Consider the following 14,004-nt stretch of genomic DNA (forward strand, 5'->3'; position numbering starts at 1 on the left):
TTTAGTTGTTATTCAGTATTTGATTGAAAACATTTGTCTTCATGAAACAAAAATACAGAAAGAAGCTACTGATGTGTTTGTTACACTTTGTCTTACAAAAGCCATACAAATGAAATGAAAAAATAAATTATAGGCACTTTATCTCTGAATATCCATTATTAATAGATCGATTAACTTTATTAAAGCAACTACTATACTATTTAAAGTATGGTTTTGTTTTGTTTTCCAAATCTGTTTTTGCAGGTCTTGCATTTCAGATGATTTAAAAATAGGATGTGCCAGCAGAGATCATGCAACACAAACAGATATCAAAGACATCCCAGAATTAAATGAGCTAGCAACTGCTACGCAAGCTTTAATCAAGGTAAATTAGGAAAGTACTAGTTTTTCTCGTGGTATACATACTTTTGTCAGTCATCTCTATTTTGTGTAATATTTAAGCAATCTGTTTTGACTTTTTTTCTGTCTTCATATACCTATTTCAGACAAATTACATAAATTTTTGTTTTCAAAATAGAATAGCACACTGTTGCATCAGAGAAGATTATGTAGGGATTACCATTGTTTAATGCTGAAAATGATAAATTCTGAAGACTTAATCTTGTTTGATAGGGGCTATAATTCTGGACTTGAATGTGGGCCTATCCATTCCATTGATACCTACCTACAAGGTGACCCACCTATATATAATAATAAATACCCACCTATAAGGTGACCTAAAACATCCATTTAAGGAGATTTAATAAAATAACTCCAGTGCTTCCGCTTTGCACGAATCATATACAGAGTAAGTTAGAAGGAAGGTCCAAATGGTATTATCTGCTATTGCACAGTAATATGTGTAACCTAAACGGTGTCTCACTGAAATTTAAAGCTTAGATTTTGGAGGAAGAATGCAGTCCATAATGAGGAACATTGCAGCTTGCTTAACATAAATGCTTTAACAATTTGTGAAGGAAGACTGGTGCCTCTACAGACCTGTGGAGGGAGATCCATTCCATCAAAATGAGACATTTCTGTCTGTCCCTTAACTGTGTTAGAAATTGCAAAAGAAGGTGGTTCAGGATATAAAATAATTATGTGTGCAAAAAGTTAATTTCCTAGAAAAAAAAAAAAAACACTTTCCAATTTTCAAATGGCACGTAAATATACACAAGAATTAAAATTCAGTGCTTTTGGTACTATTTGTAGAAGCAATATCGATTTCTACTTCATTTCCCTGGAAGATTTCTGTTTTGCTCATCTAAGTCAGTGAAAAACAGTGCATTTCCTACAACACTTCCTCTGTCACTTTTTGCAAAAATGCGGATATTTTTGTGCTGTTCCTGTAAAATACTTTGCAGAGTACTAACTTAAATTTCATGAACAGGTTTTGAACACTTCTAGGCTTTCATTTTGATGTCTGTATTGATACACGTGTATGGATCTGTTCTGCAAAATCTGAGTAGTTACCATTTGGCAGATTTTTGTATTCCTAAAATGCTTCATTTTGAGAAAGCTAAATATCTTTAGATATAACAGGGCATAGAAATGCATTAGATACTTGTGTTTAGGTGAATGAATGATGCCACCTGTGAATGATGATAGTCTTGAACACAGTAATGGAATGGTTAAACTTTTATTTGTTTATCTTACTTTGTATATAAAAATAAATAATAGCAGAATTTTGATTTTTAGCTCGCTCAATCCCTCCAGCAAGATTTGTCCATCTACAAAAGCACCATTCAAGCGCAATATGAAAAAAAAATTGAAGAGCAGGCTTCAAATCTCTGTAAATATATAAAGGATAGACTGACAGACATTGAGTCTTTTCATAAACGGGTAAAGAGAAAAATTCTTGGTCACTACTATGTTAATTTTCAATATATGTCAGTTCTCATTCATATAGCCTCCTTGTGTGGCTTAATATTATATTTTATTTAATAAAAAGCAATTCACAGAAGTATTGAAAATAAAATAAAGTAAAATGCTAGCATAGATTTAAAAAAAAAAAAATACTGTGTAAGGTGTCTTTTGCAAATTTGCAATTAACAAAACATGGATTATGTTGCATACTAACTGCATACTAACAATGATAGCTATGAAAATGTCTTAAATTCTAGTGTAGTTATTTCTAGTAAAATTCTTCATAATAATATTGTAACAGGCAAGAAATGTAGCACACTTTGTGTGCATCCATTATTTACTGTTCTGTTCCCATACATTTCTTTGAAAGTATATATTCAGTGATCTTTAGGACCTTCCATGAGATCTTCACGGTCTCATGGATCAAAGTCCATGACAGCATTAATGCTTGTAGTCAATCATGTTGCAACTAGGTTGCACTCACTACAAGGGAGAAGTACGAGCAAAGATTCAACCTCATTTTTAAGCTTCTGATATGAACATAAAAAAGCAAAAGTTAAAAAAAAAAAAAGGAAAGGTATGAATTCCTATTTTAAACATCTGAAACAACCCTTATTTCATAAGTGCTTGTATTTAAAGCAGTTGGGAACCTACCTTTTATAGAGGAAGAAATACAGTTTGATTAATTAGCCAAAAGCTGAAAAGGAATTGAAGAATGTGTCAGGGGAAAAAAATGATAGAAAAGGGACATAAGCTTAGTATTTTTTCTTTCAAATTCAAGAGTTTTAATAGTATTTAATTTTCTTAAAAGAAGGCACAGTTCAAGTTCTTGTTTTTATTATTATTTATTATTATTATTATTATTATTATTATTATTATTATTATTATTATTATTATTATTATTATTATTATTATTATTATTATTATTATTATTATTATTATTATTATTATTATTATTTTGTTTGTTTGGGTTTGTTTGATTATTTAGTGATTGTCTGCCTCCTATTATTGCTCATCAAATTGCAGAAAGAAATGCAAATTCGTCAGAGCTACCAACAACAGTTATGTGATGCATTGGCTATTCTCAGAGGAAATATTGAGGTGGGTTTTAACCATTAACGTGGTAGTAGACTGCTGATTGGAGTAGTAATATGTCATAAGTCAGTACACTCCTTAAATATGGAGAAGGATATGTTTAAATTTTCCATGAAGGCTAAGCATGTAAACTATATTAAGTAGAAAGAATATAATGAGCACAAAATGTTGTTTTTACAAGTACTGTTTTCCCCCCCTCTAGTATTAAAATGGGCAGTTTAACATTCTTGAATATAGTTTTAGATAAGTAACAGTGTTACTGCCTCATACATAGGGAGTATATTAGTAGGCATCAGTGGAGAAAGCAAAAATTACACAACTTTGCATTTCTTGACTAGTGAAAAATAAATGACCACAAAAAATTAAAAAAAAAAAAAAAAAAAAAAAGCAAAGGATTAGACCCATATAGGCAGTCAGTGCTTATTTTTGCATGAGGATAGTAAAGCCAGAGCAAATGAAGGGATCTCCTGGAACTACTGGCCAGTGGGAAGGTAAACTTGTTTGAATTCACAGTAAAGATGTGGCAGCTGTAAAAGGTGGATGAAGTTGGCTTAATATAGAATATAGTGCTCTGCTTTTGTAATTATGTTACTATAAATGTAGACAGTCTATAACTGGGTCTCTTCAGAAGCAGAAGCATAGTGATCACATAAAATTCCATTCAACAAAAATTGAAAATGCCTTGATAAATTTGATAATTGAACACTGAGGCTGCCAGATAGAGATGATGATGACTGGTCATGTGCACTCAGAGTGACTTTCTGCTGCCCTCTAGGGACTATGCCACAAACTTTTTTATTAACACGTTTGAGTGTAATGGGAACAGTAATAATGATCCAACTTAGAAAGTATGGAACTTAAATTTTGTCTTTCTTCTTCTATTAAAAAAGCAAAGTGTGAAAGCTAAAATGTGAATGTCTACATGTGATCGAGTAACTGCTACACAGACCATCTGGAATAATGGAAGCTTTATTTTGTGTGTGAAAAGTTCTCTTTCCCAATTCTAGTTCATGTAATCACTCCATGGTTAAAACAAACAAACAAACAAACAAAGCTTTTGAATTCCATGGAGTGTGTAGTAGCAGCAGGGAATTGAATTTCAGGGTCACGTTCCCTTTGGTTTTCTTTCCTTTTGGAAAATCTTGCATTATTCTTGGATACTTTCAGACCAGGTTTAGCGACCAGGTAAAGATTGACCCCATGCTAGGCATGCAAGCTCAGAAAGTAGAGTGCTCTGAGAAAGAACTGAGTTTGACTCCACTGTATCTGGGGAAAGAATCGAACCCTGCTTCTTTCAATTCCTCAGTAAGTGCTACAGTTCTTAGGGTATTGCACTAGAGGTAGCTATTGCTGCTCATATTAATATTTTAAGAAAGTTAAAAAATATTTAATCACCTGACCTTGGAAAAAGACTTAAACTAGGTGTCTAGGTACTCATGAGGGGAGAGCTCACACACACTTCTAAGCTTAGTGTTTCGTAATGGCCAGTTGTTGGCCCTATACCACCATGGATACACATTTCTGTATAGTGGGAGGCTGCACATTTTTTTCTTTGAAAATCTTATTTTTATTTTTTGACTACATAGGAAGTAAATCATCCATTGTAGATGCTTATTTTTTAATGCTTTAATGCAATTTAAGAACTGTACTAGTGCAATCAAGAAGCAAAAATAAATGCCAGGAATTCAGAAGTTAACATTTTAATAGTTTATCTTCACTTAATTGCACCCTCAGCAAGTTTGTGGATGACACCAAGCTGTGTGGTGCAGTCGACATGCAGGAGGGAAGGGATGGCATCCACAGGGACCTGGGCGGGCCTGAGAGGTGGGCCTGTGTGAACCTCATGGTGTTCAACAAGGCCAAGTGTAAGGTCCTGCACCTGGGCTGGGGTAATCCCAAGCATAAATACAGGCTGGGCAGAGAATAGATTGAGAGCAGCCCTGTGGAGAAGGACTTGGGGGTGTTGGTCGACAAGAAGCTTGACACGAGCAGGCAATGTGTGCTCGCAGCCCAGAAAGCCATCCGGATCCTGGGCTGCATCAAAAGGAGTGTGGCCAGCAGGGCGAGGGAGGGGATTCTGCCCCTCTGCTCTGCTCTTGTGAGACCCTACCTGGAGCCCTGTGTTCAGCCCTGGGGCCCACAGGAAGGATGTGGAGCTGTTAGAGAGGGTCCAGAGGAAGGCTATGAAGATGACCAAGGGGCTAGAGCACTTCTCCGATGAAGACAGGCTGAGGGAGCTGGGGATGTTCAGCCTGGAGCTCCTGGGAGACCGTACAGCAGCCTTTCAGTACCTCCAACGGGCCTACAGAAAAGCTGGGGAGGGACTCTTTGTCAGGGAATATAGTGATGGGACAAGGGGTAATGGTAAATTTGTTACTGTGAGTGTGTTGAGGCCCTGGCCCAGGCTGCCCAGAGAAGCTGTGGATGCCCCATCCCTGGAGGTGTCCAAGGCCAGGCTGGATGGGGCTTTGGGCAACCTGGCCTGGTGGGAGGTGTCCCTGCCCATGGCAAGGGAGTGGAACTGGATGAGCTTTAAGGTCCTTTCCAAACCAAACCATTTATGATCTTGCCACACTGTACGTATACTCTACTTTCTGCATATTTTATTATATGAGGTTTTGTTTTGTTGCTTTTTTTTGTTTGTTTGTTTGTTTTTGGTTTTTTTAATATATTAGATATACATTTTTTTTCCCATTTTTTCTTTGTATTTTTCTATGGTATTATAGATTGTGTATTAGATATAATGTACTTCTTGCTTATATATTTGAAATGTCAGATACAGTAAAATTTTATTTTCAATACCATAACAGAACTCTGGAATGTAAACTATGTCCCGTGATTTATTTAAATTACAAATAATAATAATAATAATAATAATCTATAGAGTTAAAAAAAAAAAGTCTGTGTGGTTTATGCAAGACTGTCATTCAAGAATCTCTTCTTGTAATAGAAGTATTACAACATAAATATAGAAGACACAGAATGTTCACCAGGAAAGCTTTTGAGGCTTTTACGTAACAAACTGCGTGAGAAGGAGTCCATAATTAAAAATCTGGAAAGAAAACTGCAGGAATGTCAAGAAAAAGGAAGTGCTAAAATGGTATGTTCTTTTTCTAAAAAAGATCATAATCTCATTGTCTGAATGTGGAAATCTTTAAACACCTTCTACAAAGTATACTTCTAGTCTCATTATTTTTATAGAAAACACTACGATGGGAAAATACTAGTATGTTACCCTTGCTAAAGGTAAGTACTTTGACTAAAATAATCTACAGTACTCTATTAATTTCACATAATTTGTTAGTGATAGTCTGAACAAGGGTTTGTAGTTGTACTGCCTCTTTTGGTCTAGTTTTTAATTAAAATATATATATGCAAAATGCTTCTATAAATACTTAACAAAAACATTTTAAAAATTATAAATCTTTAATAAAATATTGTTTTCAATGCAATTTTTGTTCCATACATGAACATTTCAGTTACAAAAAGTCCATCTGTGTCCTACTGCTTCTTACAGAATTTACTTACATTACTTCTTTTCATGTTTCTCTTTGTTCCTTCTGTCTCTAAATAACTTCTGAAATAAATCATTTTATTTTCTTCAGAATTGTGTTGTTAATCATTTAAACTGGTATTTCAAGTATCCAAATGAGGATTAAAATCTCTCATGTTTATTTTTTCTTAACTCCTGCAATGCTGAGTATGACAATTACTTGGGTACTACCATCAATAGATATGAAAAGCCCTTTTCAATTATGATTCTTTTTCCCCCGCAAATGCAGACATAAATAGCTAGATACAAAGGCTGTAAGAACTGCCTTAAATATTCAGTCTGTAGCCTTCAAATGGTAAACATAATTCAGCCACATAAGTCCATACATCATCTCCTTATCCCCACTGTAACATAAACATGTCCTACGCGAATTAAGTATACTTGTCTGCAGTTCACTGAAATGTGAGAAATCTATAATACCTTTCCAAAACTTCACATGTGTCTTAGACTGATGAAAAGCTCAGGCTTTAAAGAGGTTCTAGCAAAGCCTGACACTAGATTACCTTTTCATCTCAGCTACTATACATCATTAAGATGTATAGTACTTATGAGATCTGAAAATGCCATCTACTTCTTCTGCCAGCCATCTAAGGTAGACAGTATGACCTGTAAAGCAAAAAGATGGGGTTGCAGATGTACCCTGTAAAGAAACGAGGTATCTCTCTGCAGCTGGAATTCATAACTATTCAACCTTTTCTAGAAATAGATATTTAAGCCAGGTCAGTAGTTCTTGTGTACAGAAGGAAGTGATAGTAATTACATCTTGTAATGGTTTGTTAGCCACAACAGTCAATAGTGAAACAGCTTATTTCTCCATTGCTTCATTTGGCCCCAATAAGTCCGCCTTACTTTAAGAAAATATGTGTACTTAAATGTTCTCTGTAACAAAGACTGCAATCAAGTCTCCCATGTGCATATAGGAAGGTGTCATTGCATTCCTTATGATTCAGATTCTCCAGAAGAGGAAGAGGCTAGATGTGAACCAGCATTGTCATTATCACAGTAGGCTGTGGAATTTAAGGGGTACAGGGTCTTCACTATCTTTTAAAAGGTCTGATTTGGTGAGAGTACTTTTAGTGCACCTAACTGGATTGGAAAGCAGAGTGTAAAGAAATGTCTGTAACGTCCACTGGAAATTGGATGTTACATTTTTGATCATTCAAATAGTTTAGCAGGAAAATTCAAGCTGTCTTGCAGCTTTTAGTGGCACAAGTTCAGGTATTTGGAGATTTTTAGTGCCTGCAATGCTGAATTCCTCGGTGCATCATCAGATTGTTCTGCAGCTGTTGGACTCTACCTCTTGAACAACTGGTGTGTGTATACCAACTGTAATGGCTGTGAAACCCACTGTAAAGATACCCAAGCTATCAGCTGTTTGTCATTCTGGAGCCAGATGCAATAAATTAGTACATGCACATAGGGTCTCTAAAATATTGGGTCCTGCTTAACAAAAAAAAATAATAAAATAATAATTAAAAAAAAAAAATCATGTGTAGATTCTCACTAATAGCATAAGCTGAGAAAGTAAATAGTATTCCAGCTTTTTGTGTTACAAGTAAATGACATTAGTTTGAAATGGCAGAGGATGTGAAGAGAAGAAAAATTGTAATTAACTGTACACTAATAATAGGATTTAACCAAGAGGGAGGGAAAATGGGCATAGTCATGCTGCCATCAAACAATGTGCTGTAATGTAACCACAACATTGAAATGTGGTAGAATTGTACCTGTAAAGTCAAAATCATTGACTAAAACAACTTTTTAGAAAAGATGAAACAGCTAAAAAAATAATTAATTAAAAAACAAGAGGAGTATATTCAACATCAGAGAACAATTCATTTTTTAAATTTTTGGTAACTGCACAGTAAGAATCTCATAATCCTGAACTGTCACTAGCAAAGCTCTCTGGTGAGGTTCTATTACAAGTGAAAAACTTTTAAAGAGAAAAAGTAATTTTAAGCATTCATCCATATCATGTGAAGACAAAGGTGAAGACAAAGGTTAGGAATATTTTCTTGTTCTGAATTATATTGTTTCATCTGTGAGAATTTTCTATCAAAACTTTTTAAATGAATATAACAAAATGCTTATTTTAGACCTTGAAATTTATTGCTGAACAGGAAGATAGTTTTCTAAGAAATTATAAATGAGTAATTAAAGGTATATGTGAGTACACTAGTGTATGAAAGTGGTATTGCATGCACACTACTGGAATATTTCAAAAACTTGGTTCATATTGGTGAGTGAAACTGACTGAAGCTCAAAATCTGAATCCAGGAATATGAATGAAAAAGCTGAAATCTCAAATAAAAAAATGTTATGTGATCAAAAAGCCAGACGTAGTTGCATAATCAAGAGAGGACAGCTTTTACTCAAGTCATATTTTAGTTCTACAGCAAGATTACATTATCAAATCATGGAAATTAAAGCAGAATATAACCCGTGGGGAAAAAAAAATGATGCCAACTAATACTGGAAGTTTTTGAAGGGTATAAAATGGACAGCGAATCAAAAAAAGAACTGTAAATGGCAATATTAAGGACAAAATAATCTTAACATATTGGGAGCAAAGGAAATGGCTGCAATTGCATGAGCTTACTATTAGATGAAAATTGTAGAATTGGTTATAATGTGAAAATCCTGGGGGCATTTTAAAAAAGGATGTATTGCATTTAGAAGGCAGAACAATGTGCCTGTATCACAGGGTAACAATTACTTTCTAATTTACTAGCCTCCAGAAAGGATTTAAAATATTTGCAGAGAATGTGCATTTGTAGATGAGGAAACCCAAATAGCTTAGGTTCAGGAATCCCCCGGAGACAGCTGACCTGTTTGTATTAAGTATGTTAACATAATGAAAAACTTACTCTGACCTTTTTTTAATCAGCATTACAGATTTTACAAAACAGACATTCTCTGACAAAGCTGATTTTTTTTTTTTTTTATTTCAGTAGTATACCCATTTGGTTGGATGGTACCTGTCAACACAAGACTTTTGCAAAGTGTTTGATTTAATAGCACTGTTTAAAAGACAGCATTAAATGTGCTACATGTGTATGTCATGCCTTAAAGTTTAGCTAAAGTTTAGCTTCAACTAAAGGGGTGGGAAGCTCCTTGAAGTCTGTAGTTTCAGACCATAGGTAGAGGTGAATATTCATGGATGAGGCCGTTTGCCTACAGAGAAAACTAGGAGGCACCGTGGTGAAGTTTTCACTTAGGAGAACTTCGGTGTTACATTAGTTATGTGGACTGTGGAGCTTGTAGGGTAAATATCTACTGTTGACATTTGTCTTTGTCACTCCAATAAGATAAGATTCTGTCTAGGTCATGCACTTTGCATAATTTTTGAAAGAAGCAAAATTTTCTTCAGGCAAAGCCCTCTTTCAGCAGTGAAAGATCTCAAAAAATACCTGGAAATGAGGAATCAACTCTGCTTCTTCTCCAAGGGTTCTGCATTCATACAAAAGAAAGCATTCTGTTCTCCTCTGTCAAGGAATTTGCAATGCAATGCCTATTCTCCCTCCAAAGCTATGCTACCCGAACTCTTTTTCCAGCTCTGCCATGCTTCAGAAAGATAAGAAGAGCTATTTGGGCCAGTAGTTACTTGTTAATCCCATCCTTGCAGGTGCCTCCATTCTGTTAGATTTAAAAGACTCAACATAATCAAATACATTGGCTAGGAAATGAAACCACATAGGAAAATGATTGCTGATTGGAGTATGTTTCCAAAGGAATAAAGGCATCTTGATATCCCGAAATTTTCAAGACTGGAAGCCCTTTTAGAATATATCCATTAGCTGATTTGAAGATAGGGGTGTAGTAAGAGGGTGACTGTCTGAAAAGTAACGGCTTATGTTCAACCATAGGCCATGCTAGAACTTTTCACACTCAACATTTGAGATGTATAGATAATAATTCAAGAAAGAATTTCGGTGAAAGAATTAAAATTATAAATGTGTTATGTAACATGTTATGGATATATAATTTTCCAGAATAAATGTAAATAAACACTGAAATGTTCATTTCCCTTCCAACTCAAAACGTGTACATTTTGAATGTTTTTCATGACATCTTGTACAATTGCACCCTCTTGTGGTACAAATAATAGACTTTAAATACCTAAAGTATAGCTTAGAAAGGGAAAGGTACATCATAATTTAAATGACTGATGTTCGACAATAGGTTTTGTTTTCAAGGCAAATTCATAACTCAGCAGCAGATCCAAACTTTACTTTATAATTTTCCCTAGCATAAGCTCAAATATTTTCTTGTTTGATATGTTAAGGTAGCATCAGTAATTTGCATTTTGTTTCTTTGCAGTAAAAGCACAAAAATCAGACCTGTTATTCAAACAGATAATTATTTTGAGTGTATATTAAATAATGCAAGATATCAAAGGGAAATGAGTTGTTCTGAACTGCATAACAAATAATTATATTCTCCCAGCATTACCTCAAGGACCATTTGGCTAGAATACTGTGCTTATCAATGGATGAATCTGGTTTAAGTTTGTTATAGTCCAAAATTATGTATGCAGATATATCTAGTACTACTAGAAGTATCACTGTAAAAGTCTACAATCAGTAAAAGTTAATATTAAATAAATATATAGGTGAATTTATTAAGGCTTAAAATATACATTTTTTAATTTAAGTTAGTAAAAATGTTAGAATGAATGCAATAAACTAGATAAGGTGAGAAATGTTGACGTATCCTGTATAAGCCATGTTATAATTGCCTTCCAACCTTTAGCCCTTTTTTCTTACAACTTAAAAGTTCCCCAGTTTAAGCAAGCCAAACGCTACCGCTGTGGGCAGATGGTAGAGAGAACATTGCTACAAAACCTGCCACTCAAAGTGTAACAGATGACTGTAGCTACAGAAAATTGTCCCTTTGTTCATTTTGCTAATGAGTGTCCTCATTGCAGCAGGAGACTGAATAGTTAATGACCTGCAGTTCTTGGGCTTAGCAGATGGTGGAGCTAGAGCTAAAGGTTGCCTGAGTAATGTGCAAAGGGGAAGTTTGGGAAGAAAGCGTCTTGTGTGTAGTTTACAGCCTTTCATTAAAACAGTAAAATATTATGACCACGCTTATAGTTGCGATACCATTTAAAGCTCATTCAATTTCCATTTCAAATCGTTTTAGTTTGTCTAAGACTAAAGGGTCTTCTTTGAGCATCAGTAATTAATGCTAATATATAGCCAGGGTGAGGGAACAAATACCTAACTAAGCCCATTAGGAGCTGTAACAGTTACTTAAAAGTAAGTTTGTTTTGCAGGCTTTCTAGTTGACCCTTGCCAGATCAGAGTCTTAGTTAATTACTCAAATATTACTCGTGCTTTTTCTTTAGCACTACTGGTTTCCCTAGGCTGTGCTAGTCTCTCTGCAGGACTTGGTAAAAGTTTTCAGTAAAAACATGCAATCTAGTAATTATCTCAAAAGACTAACTGAAAGTTTCTTACTGCATAAAGACTGTTTACAATGAAATAATGATCAAGTATTTTATTAGAGTTCCAAAAAAATGCATTATTAAAAGTAACATTTTTAATAATTTTGTGTCTTTATGTAAGCTGCTACTGTTTCTTCAGTAAAGGAAGGGGAAACACAAAGTAGTCTGAATTACTTTTCAAAACACTTGACATTTTATTTACATGATTTCTTATAAAATCAGTGAAAACTTTGTGGCTTTATATAATACATCAATAATTTCTTCTGGTAAACTGGAGATCAAAACTGTCCTTTCTGAGGAAAAACATAAAGTTCTGGACTAAATTTAACCCATAAATACATTATAGTTCAAGTTTATATGTCATTTGAAAACCTTTGAATTTTGTTTTCAAAGTTCTTTAACATTTTTATTTTCAAGTAATTTTTTAAAAAGAGTACATATTTTTACCAAGCAAAGCAAATAATATCCTAAGTTTTCCTTAGTAAGCGAAGTAATTGCTGTCTGAGTCTTCTCTTTTGTGTTAATATTTTAAATGGTTTCAGGAGTTAGTTAATATTCTGGTATTACTATAAAGATTCGTGCCAGCTTGAAAGCTTTTCTATAATTTTAAAAGAAATATGTGGCAGTAAAATCTAGACAGCCATAAGACAATATATTCAAATGTTTTCAATAGCTTTGAAACCAACAAGAAAAAAAGAGTAGCTGTCCCAATAAGCTTCAGTTGCATAAGAAGTCTTTTCCATAATGGATGTGGCAAGATTTAAACAAAGGACACGCATAATAAAAATGTAAATGAGTTTGCTTTACTAAAACTATAACTTTAAAGTCTTTTGTTGTATGTTATCCTGGAACCTTCTTACAAGGTAATCACTGTTTGCATAGAGATTTAAACCGTAGTCTTCAATAGCATTAAACCCCTGCACGGTCTATGTGTGACAGGCATGCAAAGCCATGTTAATGTTCAGAATATGAATTGCCTCTGGGTGGCTCCGACACCAAGTAGAAAACCAACTGTGTTGATATCAGAAGGCCTGATGGACTCCATGCGGCTCCCAGCCTGAAAACTTCACCGCTTTGACATGTGATGTGCTCCTCATGACACTGGCAGCACTGTCACTGAGAAATGGCACAAAGGCAACAAGCCCCCCTCCTTCGCCATGCACTTTGCAACCCCCTGGTGTTGCCTGTCCACAGCCTCTCCTGCCTGCCTAGTTACGGACAGCACTTCATAAACGCAGGGGGAAGTGTGGGTGGATAGGCCCCAGCTGCCTTCCTGGACACAGCCTCCATAATAAATTGACCTGAATGATGAGGGCACACAAACAGTATGATATGCATTATTCCTGTCAATAAAATGTCCCCATGTGTTATGGTCTTTGTATATAATGTACTGCAGCCTTTCTTCTAGCGGGGACCCATTTAGAGTCACAACTTTTTTTTTCTATTCATATTATGACTCTGTAATAGAATTCAGAAATTATATGATACTGTGTTGTATAATATTATACCAGTGCAGCGTGTTTAAATCCTCGATTCCTTACTTACAAATTCAAGGCATCGCAATCTTTTAGGTTGTCTTTGAAGATGATGACCATGAAAAAAATAAGTCTGAAAAGGAGAGAGAGGTTTTCAATGAAGAGGTTTTTAAACTGCGCAACGAGATTTCTCGTCTTGAAAATTCTCTGAAACAGTCTGAAAAAGAAAAATATGCACTAGGTAAAAGTTTAAACTGCTGTTAAATCAAGATGATCAGCTTAACTGCAGCATGTAAGAAATGTTACTAAAGTTGGAATTAATTGTTAGCATGCTTCAGAAGGATAGCAACTCATTTCTGGACTGTTGTCTTTTTCTGGTATTGAATGCTAATTTTGTATGTATTTGTACAGAAATTCATACATATTTATTCTAATTTTAATGCATATATTTACATAATTTTAATTTATGACAAAGGAATATTTGCTGTGGCTTTTGAGACTTCTGATATTGCCTAGCAATGTGGTTAGAGTTCATATTTTGTGACAGATACACGTGCTAAAGTTACTGAAATAGAAGAGTGTTGGAT

General features: G+C 34.7%; 1 protein-coding gene across 5 annotated transcripts in view; it reads left to right on the forward strand.

Annotated features, from left to right (window-relative positions):
• C2H10orf67 (chromosome 2 C10orf67 homolog) overlaps positions 1 to 14,004 on the forward strand; it is a 41,969-nt gene that overhangs the window by 821 nt on the left and 27,144 nt on the right. For 3 of the 5 annotated variants that reach the window (XR_011093739.1, XM_068673735.1, XM_068673739.1), the window contains exons 2-6: positions 244 to 364; positions 1,678 to 1,821; positions 2,872 to 2,946; positions 5,891 to 6,040; positions 13,514 to 13,658. Coding sequence is in view for 4 of the 5 variants with exons in the window: in XM_068673735.1 (XP_068529836.1) it covers positions 244 to 364; positions 1,678 to 1,821; positions 2,872 to 2,946; positions 5,891 to 6,040; positions 13,514 to 13,658 (635 nt within the window). In the remaining variant the exon portion in view is untranslated. The remainder of the gene's footprint in view (positions 1 to 243; positions 365 to 1,677; positions 1,822 to 2,871; positions 2,947 to 5,890; positions 6,041 to 13,513; positions 13,659 to 14,004) is intronic. The other 2 variants (XM_068673737.1, XM_068673736.1) reach the window with 2 other exon arrangements.

Source organism: Anas acuta, chromosome 2, assembly GCF_963932015.1.
Source record: "Anas acuta chromosome 2, bAnaAcu1.1, whole genome shotgun sequence".
Taxonomy (NCBI): Eukaryota; Metazoa; Chordata; class Aves; order Anseriformes; family Anatidae; genus Anas; species Anas acuta.